General features: G+C 40.5%; 1 protein-coding gene across 5 annotated transcripts in view; it reads left to right on the top strand.

Annotated features, from left to right (window-relative positions):
• Positions 1-333: 333 nt before the first annotated feature.
• The window catches only part of ARHGEF6 (Rac/Cdc42 guanine nucleotide exchange factor 6), a 116,060-nt gene continuing 103,976 nt past the window's right edge, over positions 334-12,417 (top strand). For 4 of the 5 annotated variants that reach the window (XM_063432022.1, XM_063432023.1, XM_063432021.1 and 1 more), the window contains exon 1: positions 334-666. In XM_063432022.1, the coding sequence (XP_063288092.1) occupies positions 502-666 (165 nt within the window). In that variant the 5' untranslated portion in view covers positions 334-501. Of the gene's footprint in view, positions 667-9,682; positions 9,744-12,417 lie in introns of those variants that run through there. The other variant, XM_063432025.1, reaches the window with a different exon arrangement.

Raw genomic sequence — 12,417 nt, forward strand, 5'->3', positions numbered from 1 at the left:
TTATTTGTTCGTTTTTTTATTACTAAAAACTCAAAAGTGATAGTGCACCTTTAAGCACACATTCAGCTCCTCTCTAAATCGCAATACTATTTCAAATCAAAGTAGCTTTTTTTTTTTTTTTTTTTAAATGTATCTGTTGCAGAGGCACAAACACAATATTGTATAGCTAGATCAATCAAATAAAAGTCATATACCTTTAAGCAGGGATATATGCGATAGGTGTGCCATTCCTGTGGCACTCCTATGGTTAAATCCAGGCATTTCGGAGAGGGGCATAAGGACAGAGATGAGAAATGTTACATGCTGAGGCTACACTGTAACTTAGCCTCATTGAAGCCTCGTTTACCAGCTTCCTGCTTGTCTGTGCCTATGGTGAAGTGTTTGAAAACGTTAGCTCAGCCTGCACAGAAAAGGGAAGAATTCTAACAGATGCAATCGGATGTGGGTAAACTCTCTCAGCTCCTAAGCACCCATTGCTGCATAACAAACTGATTATTCGCCATGAACCCGGAGGAACAGACCGTCACATGGCTTATCTCCCTGGGGGTATTAAACTCGCCCAAGAAAACGATTTGTGACCCGGAGGAGTTCTTGAAATGTAGCCTGAAGGATGGGGTAGTCCTTTGCAAGCTGATGAATCGACTGCTCCCAGGTTCTGTGGACAAGGTAAATGAATGGGTTAACAGCTCGATACAATGTTGCGGTATACAGATTCTCGAACTGATTGATTGCTCTGTATGTGTGCATTAGCTACAATGCAGGAAGGGTAGGGAAACGCCCTGATCTTGTATTTAAACGCAGATCTGAAAGTTTTCTAAATCTTTTTTTAAAGATTCTTTTGAGTCAAGTATGTCGGAACGTTGACATAGTAATAATGGTCTGCATTCTCAGGCAATCTGGAGAATGTTTACATAGTAAAAGGCAATCAATGATAAGGAGGCTTTATTCACACTTCATCAATCTGCAATTCATGTGTTATTGTTCTAGACTAGTTTGTAATGCAGGGATGGCTAAAAGGTTCGATTCACCCTAACTTGTATAGAATAGCAACTCTCCTGGTGCTGTGTCAGTCTTAAGGCTGGCCCAGCATCGTAAGAGTTACAGTCCTTTTATTAGTTGTGATTAAGCTACCTTTTTAGCCACCTCTGATCTAAGTTTTTTTTTTTTTCCTTCCTTTTATTAATACTGATTATCAGAAGGCTATGCAGCAATATAGGCCACACTGGAAACTCAAGGAGCAATAAACTATTCAGCAAGTCACATCTTGTCAAGTGTCAGTTTTTGCATAATTTAAGCAGGTCACGTGGCTGCTGCTATTTTGGGGCATTAACCCTATATGTGTCCCTACTCTGCAGTAAGGAGATGTATACGTATAATGCCTTAACTGTTTTGAGATTATTTACTAGTGTGAATTTAAAATTTTAGGCACAAATAACCAAATCAGAGAATTTTACCCAATTCTGCGTTGGCCCTGACATGTTGAAAATCACTTTGAATTCTTGACAGTTTTTTTACACACAATTCTGATATCGTCACTGCGATTTGTAAAGGAGTTGTAAACTTAGTCAGGCAAAGTCAGTTTTTTTTTTTTTAAACCTAAATTTAGCAATTTGATTTCGAACTCACAGTAGTTGTGTTTTATGAATAATCCCCCTAAAGCTGGCTTAAACGTGTACAGAAAAAGGGAAGGATTTTGAGAATATGCAGAAGTGTGTGGTTTTAACCCCTTAATGACACATGACATGTGTGACATGTCATGATTCCCTCTTATTCCAGAAGTTTGGTCCTTTAAGGGGTTAAAGTGCATAAAAAAGTGGAATGGCTCTTGGTGATGCTTCAATGTAGTTAGCTGATCTGGTATCTGTTTTATGCAACAATGTCATTTCAATTGTACCTGAACACTTTGCTGGTATATTCATATACAAAGCATGTACCTTTTAAATCCTTTGCTGCTCAAACATCTGATTCTTTGAAATACAAATGTTGCCATCAGCAGCATACACAGCATGGCTTATTTACTAAACTGTAAATTGAAAACAAAGTCCAGTGCTCTAGAATTGTTTTCCCCCCTTTTTTTTTTTAGCAGTTGCATTAAATTGCATTAGCATAGCGTGCAGGTATACACATGGGAAAGGAAATCTTGAAGGACAAATGTCATTTAATAAAAAAAAAAAAAAAAAAATTATTATTATTTTGAGAAAATGTAACTTTTTGTATTATTATTTATTTTTGAGCAACCACTGCAGATAAAGCAAACCGAGCAATTGCAGCAGTAGGCAAGTTACATTGGAAAGATAATAGTACATGTAACAACAAAAACAAGAAGTGAAAATGTGGTGACAGTTGTCCTTTTTAAAGTGAAAGATTATTCCTCCAATGTGTGCACTCCTAGGCTTTCACAATCAACAAAATAAATGGGCATCCGTGTACCATACCAAAACAGCTCAGGTAAAAGAAATTGGTGAGGTTGAGAATTGTCCATATTAGTATGTATTGGCCTAAAATGTGCAATTCCCTGGTGCAGAATTTGCAGTTTTAATAGAGCCATACCTTGTGTAGTGAATAAACTCATTATTCATTAAACAGTAGATGTGGCGCGTTCACCACCGCTTTGCCATTCTGACTTAAAGAAACAGTTAAGCGTTAAGAATGCAAATCTGCAGTTCTAACGCTTTACTGCCGCTATCCCTGTTTAAAAAAACACCACACTTCCCTCTTCCATTTGCCATATAAAATAACTAAATTAATAGTTTTACTTTTCCCAGTGCCAAGGCTTCCTTGACGCTTCTTAACTGGAGGAGCATGGCCACCTCCACCGATGTCCAATCCAGTAATCCTCATAAAGGAGCATTGGGGACCCGTTGCGCAGCGAATGCTTAACGCATCCATGTTTCCCATAGGAGAGCATTGATTCGATGCTTTCCTATGGGGGCTTTTTCGTCATGTGACAGAGTTTTACTCAGTTAGTGGCTGTCAGTGTGGCAGCCACTAGAGGAGAATTTAACCATGCAATGTAAACATTGCAGTTTAATTTACAACTGCAATGGTTTACATTGCAGGGTTACAAATACAGTACCACTGGCCTAGGCCACTTCATTGAGTTGAAGTGGCCTGTGTGACTTTAGTCAACCTTTAAATTGTTCGCTGATTAGGGAATATAATCCAAAGCTATTAAGGATTGTATTCCTACATGGTCACGGTCCGTGATTAATGTAATGTGCTGTGCACTTCTATAGCAGGGACAGTTTCTTAGCATCATAGCCACTTCAGAAAGTTAAAGTGGTTATGGTGCATAGCCTGACCATTTAAAAGGCCACTCCAGCCTTCATTCTTAGTACATTCTCTTTTTGCACCTTCCAAAATCCCATCTCTAACTTCCTTTCCAGAAGTTTTTTTTTTTTTTTTTTTAATTCTTTATTTTTATTGTGCATAAGTGAACAAGTTGTCCTACATCGTCACGATAACGATTGCAAGAACATGCATAAAACATAATGAAACAGGTTACATACGGTATTAATCTTCATGAGTCATCGCTGGCTTCATTTTGCTGCTTCAGCACATTTGTATATTTAAAGGTATTACTGCTTATCTCGTATGAAATGGCGTTTATGCTAGGCATGGTTATAAGAAACAGAACAGAATAAAGAACGTCTTTTTACCTTAAAGACAGAGGCTAAGGTCCTATATATGCTTAATCACTTATCAAGACATGGTTTAAACAAAGTTATAACAAGTACTTATGTTAGTTGCAAACAAGCTATACATATCCTAGTCAGCCTCAGTGGTATGCATTGTTAATAAATGTTTAAATACAGAGTATAAGATTTACGAAATAAGAACCTGCTTGATATTAAAGATTGCATGCTTTAAGTTCTATGATAGACACCTAGTCTAATGTGTGGCTAAACAAGATAAAATCTGCACGTTTTTTTTAAAAGGAAATACTGACAGACAATAAACTAAGCCACGAGCTAGAGTATGAACTGTCTGTGTTCCCCTGAGGTTTGTCCTAAATCAGTCCGTTTGCCAGGCAACATGAGAGGCGCGGAGGGAGGCAGTGTTAGCTGTCTTCAGCCAATACCCCGTGCATGCCGTAGTGGACAGTCCATCCCTTGCTGCTGGGCAGGAAAGCGTTCAAGGGGCATCAGTGGGTTGGCTGTGCAGCCTCTTGCAGGCAAGGTTCCTCCATGGTCCTGGAGCAATGCGAGGGCTGGTACTTTTGGACCACGAGCCTGGGGTCCTTCCAGGACCAGAATCTTCAATGACGGACGGTTGCGTTGGGCCTTGCGTGGGTCAGGCATGCGTCTTCGCCTGATTCTCGTGGCCCTCCGCTTGTGTGGCCGGTACCTGTGGTTCTCGCCCCTCAGTGCCCTCTGTCCAGGTGGGCGTTTTATGTGAGTTGCTGTAATAGGGGTCGTCTTTGTGCCCTTCAGGGGTTTCCCAAGCCTCCTTGTGCTGCAGCTGTGCACTGTAGGTGGTTCACATGTGGGTATGGCTGGTCGTGTACGTGCCAGTAACCGAGCCCAGAACCGTTCAAAGATTTCCTCAAGGGAGTCTCTCACTTTAGGAATGGGGCTGGGCATTGCAGGCTGCTGCTTTAGCGTGCCGTGAGTGTTAGAGTCGATTGAGTCCGCCATGTTGGAGGCCCTCTCCCCTGGTCTGCTGGTTTTGGCTGTCAGGCCTGGTTGCAGGTAAGAGGTCGGGCCAGCTCCGTTTGGCGGGGACCGGGATATCCCCCACCGGTCCATCGGGGGGGGGGGAGGGTAATGCTTGGTACTTATCTGTGGCTCGGAGTAGTGAGCGGGAAGCGGCCGCCTTCCCACACAGTCCTCTCCTGTAGGCCTCAGCCTGCCGTTACTGTTCCCGCGCGTACCGGGTGACAAGTTTGGTATCTGCAGGTGTGTACCGGGTTCCCAAAGCTGTCTAGCTTCTTTTTGAGAGTCCTCTAGTCTCTTAACCCCAGATTTCATGCTTTTTTTTCCCCCATACGGCGGGAGCTCAGGCAAAGCATGTCTGTCTCTCTTGCTGGTCAGGCTCCGCCCCCCTCCTTTCCAGAAGTTATTCGTATTAACCCCCCCCTTTTCTCTCCTAATGTCCCATTTGTCTAGGAGCTCCATATTGTTGGTGTCTGTGTATAACAGAGTTCCACATCAATACTACTCACAGTAATGTGTCTTTAAACAACAAATTGTGGGTACAAAATTAATTGTAGGGAATTTCTTTTTTTTTGTAAATCTTTATTTTTCAGTGCCGGTTCAATATTACAAGTTTGAAATATGCCACAACAGCAGTCTTACAAAACGTTTCAACAATCAATATATATTGCCATTGGGGCTAGAGTGATCGTACACATTTTTTCATACAAGGCTAAAGAGTTATAACGACATGGTCTCAATACCAGTGTAAACTATGCGTATCATGTCTAGTGTGAAATTAGGGTGTTGCACCTATAACGAGATGGTACTGGTACGGGGGTTGCGCTATGAAGACACCTGTCCCCTTCAGACGTGGAGAGGCATAGGTGAATGTACTAGTGTAGGAACTAGGAGTTTGAGTATCGTCTATGTGTGGGTTGTCTATAACCCAAGATATTTGTGTCTGAGCCGTGTGGAGGAGGGGTTCTCGAAGATGGCAATGGAGGTCTGTGTGAGTGAAAGCTTGTACCATTCAGGCGTAATGTGTTCCAACGGTTGCTACGCCTCTTAACCCTGAGACATTAGAGGGGGGGGGTCGACGGCAATCCGCTGCCGCGTTGCCTTACGGGCACCCGGTCAGTTACAACCTAACGTCGTTAAAGGGAGCTGACTGTATACAGGTTAAACATAACTCAGTGTGGTGCATTAAACAGGAGAGTAGAGCATAGAAAAACTTGAACAATAACAGGAACTGAAGGTCTGGTCTTTGAACAGTTCATGTTTCAGGGAATCGGTTCTGGGTGCGAGTCGTCTTCACCGGTAGTGTTGTTGTAGAGTCCCAGTGTGTGCAGCAAGGCCTGCCCTTCTTCCCCGTTAGTGATTCTGTAGTGTTGCTCTCCTTTGGTCACCCAAAGCGTTCTGGGGGTTGCCCATCTGTAAGACAAGCCCGCTGTGCGTAGGGTGGTGGTTATGGTCTGCATACTCTTACGCCATGTTAGTGTATCTCTGCATAAGTCCTGAAAAAACGTGATTTGATGAGTCTCAAAGTCATATGGCGTTTTCCCTTTTATGGCCGTTATTAGGGCTATTTTATCTGTGACGGTTTGGCAGCGGAGGATTATGTCCCGAGAGGCCGACTTGGGTGCCTTTTGGGGTTTAGCAATACGGTACACCCCGTCAAACGTAAAATGCTTCGCCTGCTTGTTAGGAATGAGCGAGGCCACCAAGCGTCTTACAAAGTGTGGCAGTTCGTCCAAAGGTATGGACTCTGGGACCCCCCTGATCTTAATATTTTTCCTCCTACCCCTATCATCGAGGATGTTTACCTGTCTGACGACAGAGGCTTGTGATGTTTGTAACTGGGCCACTTTGTCTGTCAGTGAGTTCAGGGCTTGGCTCAGGTCTTTTACTTCTTTTTCCGTGGTCTGTGTTCGGGCCGACAGTGTCTGTACCTCTGCTGCCAGCCCCTTCAGGTCTGCTTGCCACATGATTTGCAGGTTACTTTGGAGTCCCAGCAACACGGCCTGGATGTCCATTTTCGTCGCTGGGGTTGTTGCACTATGGGCTTGTGCATCCGAGGTGCCTGCAGTGGTCTCAGTTGTGCTGTGTATGGAGTCCTCATCGTCAGACCTTCTAGGTGAGGTTGCCTTGGGAGCCTGGGCCTGTGCGGGTGGATGATGCTGCAGTATGCTGCTGCTGTCCCTGTTAAGTGTGGGGGTGCTTGCTGTCAGTTTGTTGGACCTCCGTCCCACATCTGCAGCTGTCGGGGAGTTTACCTCTGTGGGTTGCGGGCTTTGTTCAAGCCACGTTGTCAGCTCCCTGGTGAGGTACTGGTCGCGTGTGCGATAGGCCCCTTGCCCCTTGCTCCGGCGTTTCGTGCCCGACGGCTGAAAAAAAGGCATCTGCGTGTTCAGCAGGATGCCCAGACGCTGTGCCCGTCGGTGGTTCGGGTCGATGGGTGTCGGGTATGCTTGTTTTTGGGGTCTTTAGTGCCCGTTGTGCGGAGCACTCAGAAATGGCGACTGCCTCGGTGCGCCGTTGGCTCCGCCCCAATTGTAGGGAATTTCAAGAATATATACTCTGAAATCCCCATCCAGAAGGCAGTTGTAACCATAGGACTGGTATATGACCAAAATTAATAAAAAAAATAAATAAAATAAAATTATTCTCCAATGTATTGTACGATTTTATAATGTCTGTACTTCTGTTCAAAACCTCAATAAAACTTTTTGGGGAAAAAATTAATCTAAATGGCAAACTAGTTTAAATAGCCAAGCTGTGACTTTAGATAACTAGTACAGGTTTTCCAAATCTGCTATTTTAGCCTTCAATTTCAAACTATTGTTTCCATTTAGATTTTCTAAGCCACATTTATTTCTGCATTGATCCAGTACTCTGCCTGCTCATTTCTGTCGTGTAATTCTATCATGTGGTTCCTTGAATCGATTGGCTATACTCAAAAAAAAGAGGACTAATGCATTCACAAACATGTTTTCAATGCAATCTCTGACAGCGGGGTTTAGAATAAATCCAGTGCAATGCCAAAGGCACCAAAGTCTATTTGACATCCCTGAGTGCTTTGTTATCAAAAGATTTGGTGCCTGAGGAATATAACACAAATATCATATGAATTCGAGTTTGCTGTTCCTTTTAAATAACTCACTTCCGCAATGCATGATTAAACAGGAAATGTAAAGATAAACACTCACCTCAAGTTTCTACACACTTAAACTGAATGGTGAGTTCAATAAAATGCAAACAATGTTAAATGCATTTTATATAACAGCAGTCAAGTTGTTTTTAGGCATAATCTGTTGTCCATTGCGATTTAGTAAACCAGGCCACTTGTGTGCCTCATTTCACTTTATAAAATCAGCTTGCATTATTTAACATTTTTGCAGGAGACAAATGCCAATTGGTCGGTTCCCAAAAAGTATTAACTAGTTTCTTTTCTTTTTTTCTTATTTTTTTCTTCTTAAAATAACAGTGCATCCATGCCTGTGCTAGACGTTTATTACATATATTTACAATATTTATAAAAATAACGATGTTTCCTGCTTACAATATACTTTTGTCTGCCTCTTGTTCCAACTACCTTACATCTGAAAAAAACAAGAAAACAAGCTAATTTTCTTTTCGTTTAAACAATCCATTGTGATATTTGTAAGTTACTCTCATGTCAACCCAGTCTATTATGATCTTGTTTTCCTGGATGCATATCCTCTAGACTAGACTAATTTAGAGCTGTAAGCTAGTTTGAACAGGTTCCTCATCAACCTATTGTTGTAAAATTTTGTAATTGCCTCATTTATGATTATATTTCCCCCTTTTTCTAATATTGTAAAGCTCTCCGGAACAGGTTGGCGCTATATCAATTCCAAAAATAATAATAATTTAGTTTGGCGGTACATAAAATATGCTGAAAGTTCTGTGGGTGTGTTACTATGTGTTATTCAAATGTTCATTGGTATTTAAGATAGTGTGCAGGTAACTTTCATTGTTTTTTCTTTGACTTATTCTTGGTTATTGAATACTATAGACCAGGCATTGGCAACCTTCGTCACTCCAGTTGTTTTGGACTACACCTCCCTTGATGCTTTGCCAGCATTATAGGTGTACGAGCATTATCGGGGATGTAGTCCAAAACATCTGGAGTGCCGAAGGTTGCCTATCCCTGCTATAGACATTGCTACTGCCCAAGAGTAGTGGTAGTTTGAGAGCAGTGGCTACTTCTATGTCTTTTTATTGACTTTTGTATTACGCCAACATGTTACAGCACTGCCACACACTCCATGTATGCTTACTACAGGTTAATTTGTTTGTAAGAATTCATAACAATACTCGTTTCTGCTTTAGAGATTGTCTTTTAGCTGCAAGGTGAATTGTTCACATAATATTCATCGAAGATGTTTTCTTTGACACGGCAGGTGAGCTCGCTCACACTTTAATGGCCATTGCAGTGGTAGCAAAATACTCTTTAATTATTATAAATGTACATAGGCGTTTAAAAAAAAATGCACACACACAATTTTAAAATGTATTTATTTTTGTTGTATGTATTTGGGCAAATTAACACTATAGCAGTTTGTGCCACCCAAGAGTAGTGGGAGTTTGAGCATTGCTTATTTGATGGTTTCTGCAAAAAAATTAGTGGGTTAATGCAAACGTTCAGGGCTGTAGGAATTTGGAGAACGCTGTTTTTAGTAAAACAACTTGAAAGTAATTTGACACAAACTAAGGGAACTGCTTTCACAAATTCTTTGCTTCATAACTATTTGTGGTAATTAGCTACTTAGACTGTCCCTTTAAATATATTTTGCTTTATCTAGTGACCAGAACAGAACTTTGCACAGTCACATTGTCTGTGTATCCAACTAAAATTGTCTGCTAGTGTGGCTTCAGTTACTCTGCTTACTTCCTGAGTGTGATGATGTAACCCTTGCAGCTATTGGTGAATTTTGCAGGCTCTCCAGTTGGTTAGTTTTTTGTGATTTGCTGATTGGTCAATGGACCTTTTCCAGCCCAGATTGCTCTCTTCCTGTCACAGAATGCAGACTGTACTATACTGCAGAAAGCGATGAACTGCCTTACTATACTGCCTTGTATGAGGTCAGTACTTTAATATCCTATTGTTTAAATGTTGCTTTTCCCCCTTCACATATCCATTTTCTACTAACAAATATGTCATGTGCATGGAATCTGCTCCTTTTGTGTAAATTGCCTGTGCTATGCACTTATACCACACACAGCACTGCACAGCTGTTGTTTATCTTTTAACTCTGTCAGACACCAGGCTGCCAAATCCATTTAAAGGTTTCTAGACAAACCTCATGTAAGCGTATAAATAGTGTTTTCTTGTAGTAGGTAGCATTCATGTTCTGCAAGAAGCAGATCAGTTGACTAGTCACAGTTTTTTTGGGGGGGGGGGGGGTATTCCTGATGGATTAATGAATGGATTTCCTTCCTATATGAATTCTATATATTACTTATATCACCATGTGTAATTACCATCTGTAATATGTGTTCAGAAAAAGAACGTTGATCTAGCATTAACTAGTCTGACACCAGAGCCCATCAGTGCTATGGGATGTTCTGCGTGAATTTAACAACACTTTGTATACAGCATTTCCTTGAAGCATTAGAGTTTACAATAGATTTCAGAGAACGTTTTATATTTTGTGTTTTTTTATGTTTATTTATTTTAACATTTTTCACTTTAATTGGAAAGAGGAAACCAGTTCTGTTCATCTCCTTTCAATTCTGACTGTATATTATTTAACTAATTAAATGTCAGAAAGACCTGTTTCACAATACTTTTTTACAGATGGTTTTTGTTTTGAGTTTAAATAATCTATTTTTTTTATTCTATTGTTTTGCACCACTTGATTAACTTTTCATACAAGTATTCTCACAATTGTCCTTATAGTATATAGCGGAGTCCTTTGTGACATATAGGAAGCCAATTTTTTATTTCTCTGTATATGTATATAGTTGGTGCTGTTGTGTATAATAGACTAGTCCGTAAAATGACGCCAACCGTGGTTTAAGTAATCAACATTATAGACGCATCTGGATCATCATGCATGTTCACTTCTTCATAATTAGGCTTGATGAATAAATCTTTCTTGTCATACAAAGCACAACAATGTTTTTCTGTGTTTGTTTCCCCCCCCCCCTGGTAAATTTAGGTAAAAAAAATAATTGTATTAATGTTTTGTCTCTTGCGGCATGACCTTTTGCAATATAATTTAACTAATAATTATTTTATTAAAAGTTGCAAAATTCACATTGAAACCATGAGTGGTGGGAATGAATATCCGTATTTGATCCAAAATTATGAGCAGAATAACTCTGCGTATTATTTGGATTGTCCCCATATGTCCTCTAATCAGCTTCCTTACTGGGCATTGAGAGTTGGCCATCTGTAAGTATTTCTTCTTTAAGGATCCGTCTGTTGTGAAGTTAAGTCGATCTGTTCATTTCAAGATTAACATTTTTATTTATCTAATACTCCAAGTAATGTCTAATTCCATTTAATACAATTTAATAGTTTTATATATATATATTTTCCTCCATTTTGATCACCACTATCTGTACCTGGCCATTGATATACTTTACATCTGTCTTTGGGATAAAAGTATCTCTTTCAGGATTGCCTATCTCTGGGAAGTGTAGATTATATCCTTGCACTACATGTTCTGGCTTATTGTGATAGGTGTTACATCAATCATTGCCTCTTAAGAAGCACTGTTGGCAGAGGAGAAACGTTGCACATTTACTAAGAGTAGTCTTGCTTGGCATTTCAGTCCTGAAACCCCTGGACTGAAAATAGATTCCAATAGTAATATTACATGTGTATAGACACAGAGGGAAATTAGATTCGTCTGTACATAATCTAAAACAGGAACAGAAAAAAATACATAGTGTGATACAGCAAAACAAGTAATAATGCGCTGATGTAATAATGCACTCACAAGATCAAAAATGAATAATGCGCCAAGAAAGGTGCCTGCCCCGATAAACTTGGGCGGCTGAACGCCTCCACTCTCCACTGGAACTCCAAGCAGACCAAAGTATGGAATGAGACTCCAATATAGGTAGGGTAAAATAAATATGCAGATTTATTGTAGAAAAAAGGCCATACACAATAGCCACATTAAATAAGATAAAATAAAGAGGAGGTCCTACGCGTTTCGTTCCTATAAAAAGGAACTTCCTCAGGGACCAAAAACAAATAATATGACAATTAAAAGCAGTCAATACAAAAGTGCATACAATATTCTCCCCCCCAGTCGGTCTCTATAAATAGGGCTGAGCCCTTAGTTCATAGGTGGATCCAGTGGGAGTTACCCTTGATTCCATGATCACATTCAGTTGTGGAGTATCCAGCGATCCTATTCAGGTGTGGAGTGGGTGTTCCATCGGACGTTCTTGGCGCAAAACGGTGGAACCGGAAACCGGAAGTGGAAATCCGTGTGCACTTCCGCGTTCCACTGCCCTGTGCGTTCCAGCTCAGAAATGAAAAACAATTGTACATATTGCCACCTAGAGGTCGCCCAATGTATAGCGATCCTGATGTTAATCAGAAATATAACAAGAACATGTTGTAACAAACGATCTCCTAACAGAAATTAATTGCAGATCTAAATAGTCAGACTTATAAAACACATAAACCATATTATTACTTCCCTATCACCTTATTGTTATATTTAAATACATGAAACTCTCATTTAACCCCTTGTTATTATTACATGTGGGCTGATGCTCTTGAGTGGGAACTGAT

The sequence above is a fragment of the Pelobates fuscus genome, chromosome 9, assembly GCF_036172605.1.
Source record: "Pelobates fuscus isolate aPelFus1 chromosome 9, aPelFus1.pri, whole genome shotgun sequence".
NCBI lineage: Eukaryota > Metazoa > Chordata > Amphibia > Anura > Pelobatidae > Pelobates > Pelobates fuscus.